Raw genomic sequence first — 11667 nt, 5'->3', positions numbered from 1 at the left:
CACGCGCTCCGTGCTGTCACCAACACCATCGCACGCTCTGCTGACAGATCATAAGTTGCTTTTTCGCGGAACGAACCAGGCAGTGTTTCCGTGAATCGCAGGTTGTTTTTTCCTCACTTGATGCGTAGTTAAAGTTGCTCGGTGCAATCATGAGCGTGAGTAAAACAATCACCGAAACGGTTACCAACAGCAAAACGGCATCGGCGGTGATCGGGGCTCAGGCGCCACCTGCAGCCAGCGCGACGATGCCCGTACAGCGCCCATATGGGAAGATTGTGCTCACGCTCGAAAACTGTCTGCTTCCGGAAGTGAAGCTCGACCAAACCCCATCCCAGAACGATGGGCTAGATCGGGAGACGGAAACGGATCTGCGTATTCTGGGCTGTGAGCTGATCCAGACGGCGGGGATACTGCTAAAGTTGCCTCAGGTAAGGTTGCCTCATTCGGGCGATAGTTTCATAAGCGCTTCCGACGCCATCTTGTCGCGTGCATGCGTGTGTGCGTGTGTATGTTGGTGTGAGTCGGCCCGTGTGCGAATGTGAATTTTAGCATAAAAATGTGTGGAAATCCTGACCATCGTACTGAATTCATTAATCAAAATGGATGATTCACAGTGAATAATTAATGGACATCAATAAACAATGGACAGTTCCGCTTGCCTCTCTAGCCTGAACTCTCTCGCACCAAGAAGGTGTTCTCTCATCGTTTGTGCATGTCATTGAAGGTGTCCTTCCAGCTGCTTTGTTGCAAATACCGCACGGTACTATGATCGAAACCCAGCAGTTAACCAAATTTATTTTGCTTTTAGGTTGCCATGGCGACCGGGCAGGTTCTATTCCAGCGGTTCTTTTACTCGAAGTCGTTCGTGCGTCACAGCATGGAGGCTACGGCGATGAGCTGCATCTGTCTGGCGTCCAAGATCGAGGAAGCGCCACGGCGGATACGGGACGTGATAAACGTCTTTCACCATATCAAGCAGGTCCGCAGCCAAAAGTAAGTATCCTGGGGGCCGATCCGTAAGATTCGGTAACCGTCTCCTGTTCCGCAAGCAACAAGCGTCTGCTGCTGCTGCTCGTTCCGCTAAGCGACTTCTATTAACTTATTTCACTTATAGTTTTGTAGGTAAGACGCAATCTTACTCAAAACTCTGTCCCCTTCTAAAAGCAAAGCCAAACAAAGCTTTAGAAAACAAAACAAAAAAACAAACAAACAAAAACCAAACCAAAAAAAACATACAAAAACTACGGTCTGAACAGAACAAAACAAAACCAAAGCCTCCATCTCTGAAACATGTGTATCCGGGGCGCTGCGCAGCGACGAGTACCCAAAAAACACACGCAAAGCCCATGTAAGCGAGCGCTACCGACTGCGAACCAGCGGCCAGGTTAGTTTAAAAGAGAGTGTGCGTGTGTTTGTGTGTGAGTGTCCTTAGCTCGAACCAGCCATCGTTGAAGCACCGCTGCCTGCTACATCACGATGGGTGCAAGAGAAAGAGGCAAGCCGCCAACTGGCACAGCGTGTGGCGGCGTGAAGCGAAGATAAAGCCCCCTTCGGTAAGCAGCTGCCGGCCAGCACAGTTGCGAAGTAGCGCCCTTCGAATGGGACCGAAACACGGACGGACGGAGCCTGGAAATATCGATCCACAGTCGGTCCTACCCCCTTCGCATCCATTCATCCATCGATCCACCGTGCGGTCAGCGCCGTCTGCGGCGTGAATCAATCACATCGGAAGACGGCCAAAAGATCCCCCGAGCAACTCCGGCACGGTGCAATGCGCAATGGCGAGCGCGGCCAGTCGTACAGTCGATGAGGGGAGAGAAAAGGGGGAGCAAAGAAACAGAAACCAACCGACCCAACGGATGCAACGCCTGCTGGGGGTGTGTGTGACAAATAGTAGCAGGTTCCTACCACTACTGTGTGGCCACTTGATCTTGTTTGTGTTTCTTTCTAACTTCTCTCTTTCCCAATCTCGAAGCATAGTATGTTCTCTCTCTTTTTTTCTTTATGTTTTTTTCCTTATCACTGAACCCTGAACCAACCGTAAGTACGATGAGAACAGCAGGTGTATTCGTAGCGCCACCGGAAGCGGGAGCGATCTAGAGGCTCAACCCTTGTGCGATCGAATGATTCGGAACGCGGGCGCGCGTGCGACCATGGACGGTCCGAGGTGTGACCGAGGGCGAGTGACGATTGGAATGGGGAGGAAGATTGGCTGGAAGAAGTTGATCGGTATTTTCAGCACCGGAAGTATGTGGCATGGCGAAGAACACACACTCACACAGAGCGCTGCACGATCGTCTACACGGGAGTAGTAGTCGGCAGAAGAGTTCATGACAGCACGAGCCGCGTCTATGCGGCTTCTGGTTTAGTGTAATAATAAGACTTTTAAGATCTTCTTTTAGTCCTGTTTGGTTTCAACAAGATTCCGACTGGAAGATGATCGGTAATGGGGAATAGAGTGGTTGTGGAGGAGAGCTGTTGGTAAGTTGGCAGGTAATTTACCCTATCGAAGGGTCACTGTGCAACGCTTCTAACGGACGTACGAGTGAATATGGACGGGAAAATGGAAGCGAAATTTATGATTCTACTCTTTTTTAAGTAGTTGTTCGATAGAAGAATTATTTTATTTTGGCAATTTTCATAGTTTTCTAGAAAATTCAACTATTTTGAATGAGAAGATGGTTTGCAAACGAAAGATGAACTAAATCGAGAAGAGAAACTGGTTCCTAACCGGGAAAAACAGAAGAAACTGGTTCCATATCCGGTTGGAGGACAAGGCCAGGGAAAAAAGCGTTGGGTTTGGAAGAGAGCGTGCAGATGAGATGCGTTTTTGTTTTGTTTTGTTTTGTTCATGCAAATTTCGGGAATCTCAACGGAAGGTTCCATCCCAAAAACCCAACCAGCGACGAGCAGAGCAGAGCCACAACAACGCGCCATTGCGTTGTGTTTTGTCTCGCTTTTCGTTTTTCTTTCTCTCCTTACCCGTTTGTTTTTGCTATTTTTCTTCTGCTTTCTTTCACCACAAAAAAACCGTAGGCCCATGATACCGATGATACTGGACCAGCACTACATCAATCTAAAGTCGCAGGTCATCAAGGCGGAGCGGCGCGTGCTGAAGGAACTGGGCTTCTGCGTGCACGTGAAGCACCCGCACAAGCTGATCGTGATGTACCTGAAGTATCTGGAGCTGGAAAAGCACCAGAACATGATGCAGATGGCGTGGAACTTCATGAACGACTCGTTCCGGACGGATGTGTTCGTGCGGTACCAGCCGGAAACGATCGCGTGCGCCTGCATCTATTTGACCGCGCGCAAGCACAACATTCCACTGCCGAACAGTCCACCGTGGTTTGTGATATTTCGCGTCAGCGAGGACGACATGCTGGACGTTTGCTATCGCATCATGGCATTGTACAAGCGGGGCAAACCGAACGCGGAGCAGCTGGAGGAGGCGGTCGAAGCTTTAAAGAAGAAGTACCAGGAGCAGCGCAAAAAGGATCGCCCGGAGGCTAGCGCAGTGGCGGCACCGACGGTAATCACGGTCGATCGGAACAATGGGTCGCACAACGCTTGGGGAGGGTTCATTCAGCGGGCTATGCCATTGCCGTTGAACTCTTCTGGTAATACGGGCACCACGAACAGCGGCGGAAGCAACACGGCAGCGGCAGCGATTGGTGGTGTGGCTAACAGTGGAAGCAACGCGAACAGTGGCACCACCGGGTTGAACAATAACGAACCGGATGCTGCAGCAGGATCGTTGGCCGATGGGAAAAAGTCGCGGTCCCGATCGAAATCGTTATCGAAATCATCCCGTTCGAAGTCGCGCTCCCGTTCGGGGTCGCGTTCCGTATCGAGGTCTCGGTCTCGCGGGTCACGGTCCCGCTCGCGCACATCCCACTCACGCTCAAGGTCCAAAACGCGCACCTCAAGGTCACGGTCGCGAAGCATTGCGTCACGCTCACGGTCGCGATCCCGATCGCCACACTCGCCTCACTATTCCACCGAAAAGGGTGGCTCGAGACGGACATCGAAAAAATCGCGACACCGCTCGAGAACACCGGTAAAGGTTTCGTCCTCCGCCAAGAAGAAATCTTCTCGCCACTACTCATCCCGTTCCCCGTCGCCTGATTCGCCCCAGAAGTACAAAAAGAGGTGAGAGGTGAATTATATCAAAAAGAATTGCCGCATTTTCTAAACTGCAATCTTTTTTTCCCAGTTCTAGTGATAAAAAGTACGATCGTCGGTCTGGCAGAGAGGACAGAAACAACGACAATCGGTACACCAACGGTTCCGACCGTGATCGTGACCGTTCGAAAGGGATGAGCAACTCGATGGACCACTCCAGGTCAAATCGAGACCGCGACAACAGAGATCGGATGCGATCGGACAGTGGCAAGGTAGGTAGCGGCGGTGGATACGATCGGGACGATTACAGACGTAGCGAGAAAGATTATCGAGGCAATGGGAAGCATGATAAATATGGCTCTAGTCGCCATAGTGATAGTAGCAGTCGGCACCGATCGTCCAAGCACGAGCGCGAACGATCGCGTGACCGTGATCGGGACCGCCGTCGATAGGAGCAACAGAAGCGAGTAGGACGGTACCCGATCATACCACAATCGGTACGAACTTATGCTGCCATGTACGTACGATAACTTACTCCCCCGTTTCGTTCGACTACTCCCACTAGCGGACCGATTACAATAAGTTAAAAAAAACCTCAACCAACAAACACACAAACACACTCAAGTATCCACTTACAATTGGCTCAATAATTATGTTCGATCAGGGTTGGAAAGAATTGTGCCGAATTTTAGCTTTAATTTTATTGACACTCGTTAGCCCAAATACCTTACCGGTACTGAATCGTGCGATGTTTTGTTTTAAACCATTTTAATTTTTCTACAAGTGTACAGAACGTAAACCGTGTGCTGGGTGGTGGCACACACAACATACACAGACATAAAAATACAGATAAAAAATCATCCGTAAACGCTTACGCTAAGAACTGAAAAGGGAAAGCGTTTGCCGGGAAAGATCAACCTAGCACGAAGGAAGAGACTTGTAAAAAATAGATTTTTAAGAAAAATTGCAGCAAAAAAAATACGAAGCAAAGCAGTTAGTATAGTGTTAAGAACAAGGAAAGAAAAGCAGGTCCTCATACTCAGAGAAGGACAAGTGAAAGGGTTCAAATAAAGAAGTTAAAAATGTTATTTACAATCTACATCGTAAGTCGCGGCTAATCACTCGCTGATATACGTATCCGAATTTAGAATTTAGTGAAACAAGAAAGCTTTTGTTTCATAGTTTTATCAGAGTTTAATATGTTGGGTATTATGTCGTTTCCACTTAAAAGGACAAAAGGCAAAAGAGACACATAAATAAGATTATCATTAGTCCCTTTCGATTTGTTTAAACGTTTTTCTTGGCATCAGTTTATTCCGATATTGTTCCACTGACCCTTTTCTCGGAGTTGGGCATCAATACATATTAGTGATGGGCGGATCGATTCGAACCTACCGGATCGGACTCATCCGTAAGCGAGCAGGTTCGGGTCGACCCGTGGTTCCAATTAGTCCCGGACTCGTTGTACCCATGTGTCGATCCGAATTCGTAGCACCCACGGGTCGATCTCTCGCGTATGCTTGGCTGCACCCATGGTTTAAACTCGATTCCTATAAGGACGAAATCGACTCCGGTTCGATCCGTGAAATGAGCCGTATGACCTGACCCATGACTTATACAAAAGACTAAGATTAGTTAGTACAACATCTGTTCTACTGGGACAAATCTCATAGTGATGAGTCCCGAAGCATTTATTATTTCACAACGTTGTTCAGGGACTTCAATGGATAATGTATTCATCACCACCAAGATCTGTGCCTTTTGGATCGTTGTTCTGATGTCTTGATCTAGTTGTACAACGATGTAGCCTACATCATATGTCTGATGAAGAAGGAAGAAAAGTTTTCAACCTCCTAATGTAACTCAGAGTACCTAAGATATCTGAATAGATTCTAATCGTTTGCCTGATATTCGGAGATGGAATCTTCGTAGACCATTTTCCATAAATGACGATCATTGGGTATTGATAACTATTGTCGCTTTTTTGCAGAGGTGTAGTACAGAATCGCCAAAGGGACTCCGATTGTAAAGCAAATTTATAGTCCCAGTAATCATATATGAAACCCTCCTAGACACGTTGAACACATGTGGAACTGATAAACGCGGTGTCGCTTCTATGACGAGCTTAATAAGCCGTAACAATAAATGCAAGGATAACTGAAATTCCCAGGATAACCGAGTGACTGACAACGACTGCATCCAAAATCTTCAAATGCTTGCTGTGTCGGATAGTTAGGTAAGTATACTATTAAGGATAACAAACACACAATGGTTCGCTGTTCGTAGTGATTGTTTATTATTTCATGAAATTCACTGTAACTATGTACAATTGTTTGTTATTAATCGAATCATGCGTGTGTATATGTGTGTGTGTTTTTCATACATACGGTTAATAGTGATGATTTGTGTGAGTAAGATCACCGGCTTCGCATGTGCCGGCCTCGTGTAGTAAAGGCAACAGAAATTTCGACAGCTAATCGATAAAACATTCTATTGCGATAGAATAATTTAAGTTACTATATTAGAAATAATTTAAGAAAGTGATCATTTTCCGCATGTAAACGAAATCGGGAAGGAAGAAAGGAGAAAAAGTTAACATAAACCATCTCGTAAAGGAAAGTTCTACAAAAACAGGGGAAAACGAAACCTTTTGGTTTAACTAAACAAAACAACAAACATAAATCCATCTATCTTGTGCGTTGTGTTTAACTGCTTTGCACTAGAGGGGGGAGGTTTTCTTTTTGTTACGTTTCCTATTGCTTTCTTCTGTCTTACACTTTCTAACAACGACTAGTAGTGTTTTCTTCGCGTTTTTTTGTTTTCGTTTCTTTGCTTTTTGCCTTCCGTTTGCGATCAAGTTTTTACTTAATTAGTTCAAAGTATTTCGGTTCGGCTCGGTGCCTTAAGAGAGGAAGAGAAACCTTTGAATGATTTGTTATGCTTGCCCGTAAAAATGCAAACCCACTTTTCTACGTTTCAGGTTAATCCGTTTTTGAACTGCTTGAAAGTGTGAGTGTGTGTGTTTCATTCTCTTTCGTATTGCTTTCTAACGTTGTGAGGTTGATCTTTTGATATATGTTTTATTGCTGTTTCTTCTAATCTCACTGGATCATTTTTTTCCATTTTGCGATGAGGCACGCGTGGGTATCAAAATTTAACTGACCATTTGCTTCATATAATACTGCCCATCCCTCTACACGATAGAACGTTTTGAAAGTGTGTGTGGGTTAGGTTCGATTCGGTTCAGTTTTTCGCTAACAATCATCATTAAGTGCAGCCGTAAAATGTTATTGCCGTTACGAGCCACACTTAGTCGTTCGTTTTGTAATACTACAAATGTCAAGTTTTTTTTTTCATTAACAACGTTCCTTCTTTTTCCTACCTTTGCCAGCGAAAGCACGCAAAGCGAAAAAAAAATCATACTACAATATCGCGTATGTATGTGTTAAGTAATTTTGCAACAATCTATACTTTTTCGCTTTTTTCCAATTAAAGGAATAAATAATTAAAAATAATTGCTTTCATCGAATTAAAATTGCAAGTAAGAACACAGGAGAACAGCTACGATTGTGGGAAAAAAAGAATTTAAATTTTCAAAAGCTTTTTGTGCTAACCACTTAAAGGCAAGAAGAGGGACCGAACACGGCATAGAGTGTTCGGATCGTTGTTAATACGAGCGTGTTTGTATTAGTGCTGTTTGTTTCGTTAGTCGTTAAGGCATACGGCATGCAGCAGCAGTAGTAGCTTGGAAAGGCTCGACCCACTCGATGCCCGCTTCGGATATACGAACGATTATACGAACCCCAAACAGTAGTGTGTGAGAGTGTGATGGCGCTTTTAACACTGAAATATGCTTTCGGCCCTGGGTTTCGGTTTTCTCGGTTCTATATTTTCACACAACTATCTAACAACGTTTTGAGTGCCTTACAGAGTGGGCTTTATCGAAGTCGTCCACCGTCGTTGTGCTAGGCGTGTGTTAGTGGTTTACGACGATTCGGGCTCTCTCGCTCTAACTCAAAAACGGCCGTTAACTGTATCCTTGCAGATCTATCCGCCGATCGGGCCTAGAAGAAGTAGTGTACATATACGACGAGAGTTGAGTGAGTGATAGACAGACGTTAGACGGCGAAAGCTAATCGGCTTCCATTTTGCTTTTTTTTTCAACACATACTGTAACACATGCATGACGAAACTAGGGTTACACACACGGGGAGGGAAGTGTTATCGCCATCCCCCCGTGTCTCACTACACGGTGTATGGCTAAATTATAATAAGTAATAATTACACGAATTACACGATAAAAATATGGTAGTTGGCGGTTGCTTTTTGCCTGGTGTTGTTAACGGGCCGGGCGGGGGGTCCGCACGCACACAGGGAAACCGTGAAAAACTCCGGTCTTGGATCCCGCGTGCCTTACTGACGACCGGATCCATCCCCAAACCCGTTAAAAACACCGAATTAAGTATTTTAGTATCCTTTTTTTTCTGTTTGCTTAATCATTGCACATGTGCGCCCTCAACTTTGTGCGGCTGCGTGTGTGTTAAAACGTTAACCCTCCTCAGCTGGGACGTTAATAATGCGGTGTACGTGTGTGTTTGTGTGTATATTTTCGCTTTTTCTTTTTATTAGTAAAATTTACTCCTTCTACTACTTGTTATTGCTTTTTTTTGTTTGTTTCTTCGCTTATATACGCTCGCGTTTGTGTGAGAGACAGTGATAGATAGGGCGGCGGCTACATGTGCGCCCTCTATTAGATTGCTCTGGTAACGGCTGGCTGCTGGCTGGTACCGGTCAGCACCTTGTTGGCGAACTGTATGATGGCCGCCGCCGGTTGCGTTGGTTCCAGCTCGCAGAACACATGACACTGGTTGTCTGCCGACGAGGGCGATCGCTTCGCAACGAACGCGAACATACGCCTACAAGGGGGGGAAAGGAAAACGGTGTTGTGAAATTGTGATCTTAAAGCGATGAGCAAAGGCAGCACTTACTTTGTAGCGGGAATATCCCCGGTAGTCGACTGAATGCTCCATCGACGATCGTCCGGGTCGAGAGCGCAGAACGACACATTGTTCGATGGGTAGTGCCGTCTGTAGAGGGAAGAGGAAGAAGTACCATGAGTGTTAGTGGATCGCTAATTTTCATTGCAAAGCTTCCAATCGAGACGCACCTGAAGAACAACTGTCGCGTGTTGTCGGTCAGTGTAATGCCCTGCAGTGAGGCCTTGAAGTGCACTTGCGTTGGTTTCGGAAGAGGTCGTAGCGCAAGCAACGAACTGACTGCCTTCCTTATTGCTTGTGGTCCTGGTTTCGGGAAGACGGAGGAAGAAGAATCTTTCAGTACACGTTTTTGGTAAAAGCAGAGTGGGCGAACCTACCTGTGAGTGACTCGGTGTCGCAGGTGAACAAATACAGCACATTGCAGGCTGCACCTTGCTGTAGCAACTGCTGCTGCGCCGGTGTTTGATGCTCCATTTGTTGAAGGTCCTGTGTGACAAAGCGAAAAAATGGCGATTAGAAACCACGTTGCATGCTTCAAGAGTCGTCTAACGAGGTGAAGGCAGCAAATTGCATACTTTTAGGCGTTTTTTTGAAATTAATTATTCTTTCTTCAATTTTAGCATATTGCTCGCCTTCGACTTCGATGATTGCTTACCATATCTGGGATGATCAACCGACACGGCAGGGCTAGCGGTGTAATCGAATGCTGATACACCAGCGCAGACAGTGAGGTGAACACGGGCTCGTTGGCGCAGCCCTTCAACCGGACGCCCCGGATCGTGGGCTCCACCAGGAAGTGCCGCACGAGCTCCTCACTGTTCGGCCCAGTGTACTGGACACCGGGCGGTGGATGGTTCACCTTCACCACCAACCCGTACGCGTTGGCGAACGTGGTCGAATCGCGCACGATGAACGTGCCGGGTGCCGCATTGCGCAGCAGTGCGATCGCTTCCTCGCGGCTAATATTTGGCTTGTACCAGTATTTGGATGAGTCGCGGGCAAACTTCACAAACTGCGGGGCCACCTCCTGCGGTTCGCTGTTCGCGTTCGAGGTGGTTGAATTGCGGCGCGACGTATAGCAGGAGAGGGTTTCGTTCTGGTTGATAAGCTCTTGCGTTCGCTGGTTGCCACCACTGAACAGGTCCTTGCTGGAATCGAAGCAATCGTGTTATTGGAGAGGTCGAACCATACAGACGCGTACATTTTCCACGCATATACGAAACAACATTGAACACACACACACACAAACACACATACGGGGGGTGTTAGTTGTTAGAGCATTGCTTGCGGAAGAAAAAGAAACTGCTTGTTAGGGATTAGCACTGACGCACGAGCACTGACGCCATCTAGTGCTGCTACTCACTTATAGTAAAAAGTACATCCCTGGGTCCGTTTCTCAAGGACCGGTGCAACGCACTGAAAGAGGGAAGCTTTGGCAAGCGCAAGCTTTTCGAGATGTTTGTATAGCACATTTTTTCTGCGGTCAGTTCCGGGGATAAGAGCAGATAAAGTTCGAATCGGAAAGGAAACGGTTAATGTGGAGCAGCCGGTTCTGTACGTCTACATCATGCCTGTACGTTGTTGGATCGTGTTATGGGGTGTAGCTTTGAGCGCATGACAAGTGTTAGCAGAGTGAGTGTTGGCACCTATCCAATATGCACGGTACGTGGTATCCTCCCACTGATTAGTCTGGTGGGGGATACGCCATGCCCCGCCATACTACTACGTCGTGCAACGCCCATCACGTTAGCGGCTAGAATGTTAGCGGGAGTGAGTCTGTCTCAGCAGAACTTTGAGCAGCATTCTCGAACTCGGGACTCCCAAGTCCCGGGTGCACAACACAACTAAACAGAATAGACAACCATCGAACGCGTGCCCGTAGTGGGCACAAACGACCCGCTCTACTACTAGTGTGCAGCAGATATGGTAAGTAAAGGCCTAACCTCACGTCGTAGGTAGAAACACTGGATTTCTGGCTTCGTAGCGACCAAGCGGAGTTATATCTTCTGGAAAAGCCCAAAGACACGAGCGCGCGCGCCCACCAAAACCGGACAAAAGATATTTGTCAGCGGAGAGAGCGAGAGAGAGAGAGACGAAGAAAGAAAGGTGGGGTTTGTTGGTGAGGTGTCCGGTGTGTTTTTTGTTTTGCTTCTCTGTCTCTGACGCTGATCCCACCCGTCCCGTACTTACCGTTGTGATGTCGGACTCTTGGGCGGTAGAGCGGGACTGGAGGTACCATTGCTCAGCCCGTACGGTGTGCGTGGCGTTACAGGGAAGGCCGGCGTTTCGGGGCGCGGTGATCCACCCATCGGTGAGTTGTCCGGTTCCGTCTCCGAGCGGTACGATGAGAAGGACTCTTCGCGTGCCTACAATCAAAGAGAGAAAGACAGACCATTACCAACGGTCGAACGATATCTTCTCGTTCCAGGATCGGAATCCTGAACTGAGGAGCTGCTTCTTCAATTATCGACCGATAGTGAGTTTAAGGGGGTGCACGGTTAAACATTAACATTAGTGAGCATCAAGATATGGTGCGACGATCGAA

The 11667-nt window shown here is 47.2% G+C and overlaps 2 protein-coding genes and 1 long non-coding RNA gene across 15 annotated transcripts in view; 2 read left to right on the top strand and 1 right to left on the bottom strand.

Moving 5' to 3' along the window:
• LOC118505191 (cyclin-L2-like) lies at positions 1–5224 on the top strand. Its single transcript, XM_036040654.1, has 4 exons — positions 1–428; positions 809–993; positions 3037–4152; positions 4217–5224. Exons 1-4 carry the CDS (start codon positions 150–152, stop codon positions 4575–4577), a joined length of 1941 nt encoding a protein of 646 aa, XP_035896547.1. The 5' UTR covers positions 1–149; the 3' UTR covers positions 4578–5224.
• A 1173-nt stretch (positions 5225–6397) lies between these two features.
• The window catches only part of LOC118505144 (tensin-1), a 151558-nt gene continuing 146288 nt past the window's right edge, over positions 6398–11667 (bottom strand). For 9 of the 13 annotated variants that reach the window (XM_036040514.1, XM_036040503.1, XM_036040510.1 and 6 more), the window contains 7 exons: positions 11313–11488; positions 10486–10599; positions 9778–10270; positions 9500–9608; positions 9293–9425; positions 9114–9212; positions 6398–9041 (listed from right to left, as the gene is read on the bottom strand). In XM_036040514.1, the coding sequence (XP_035896407.1) occupies positions 8876–9041; positions 9114–9212; positions 9293–9425; positions 9500–9608; positions 9778–10270; positions 10486–10599; positions 11313–11488 (1290 nt within the window). In that variant the 3' untranslated portion in view covers positions 6398–8875. Of the gene's footprint in view, positions 9042–9113; positions 9213–9292; positions 9426–9499; positions 9609–9777; positions 10271–10485; positions 10600–11065; positions 11129–11312; positions 11489–11667 lie in introns of all 13 variants that reach the window. The other 4 variants (XM_036040505.1, XM_036040515.1, XM_036040506.1 and 1 more) reach the window with 2 other exon arrangements.
• LOC118505270 lies at positions 9596–9897 on the top strand. The gene is made up of 2 exons (XR_004905400.1): positions 9596–9675; positions 9743–9897. It is a non-coding gene; the product is annotated as an uncharacterized LOC118505270 (long non-coding RNA).

Source organism: Anopheles stephensi, chromosome 2 (genome assembly GCF_013141755.1).
Source record: "Anopheles stephensi strain Indian chromosome 2, UCI_ANSTEP_V1.0, whole genome shotgun sequence".
Lineage (NCBI taxonomy): Eukaryota > Metazoa > Arthropoda > Insecta > Diptera > Culicidae > Anopheles > Anopheles stephensi.
The sequence above is the reverse complement of the archived record's forward strand: the minus strand, read 5'-3'. Positions and strand labels throughout refer to the sequence as shown.

What these genes read in the sequence shown, in the direction of transcription:
- LOC118505191 (XM_036040654.1), top strand. Translation starts at nt 150, where the DNA reads ATGAGCGTGAGTAAAACAATCACCGAAACGGTTACCAACAGCAAAACG. An exon ending in AAGCAGGTCCGCAGCCAAAA is followed by an intron (nt 994 to 3,036) that starts GTAAGTATCCTG and finishes AAAAAACCGTAG; the next exon opens with GCCCATGATACCGATGATAC. An exon ending in CCCCAGAAGTACAAAAAGAG is followed by an intron (nt 4,153 to 4,216) that starts GTGAGAGGTGAA and finishes TTTTTTTCCCAG; the next exon opens with TTCTAGTGATAAAAAGTACG.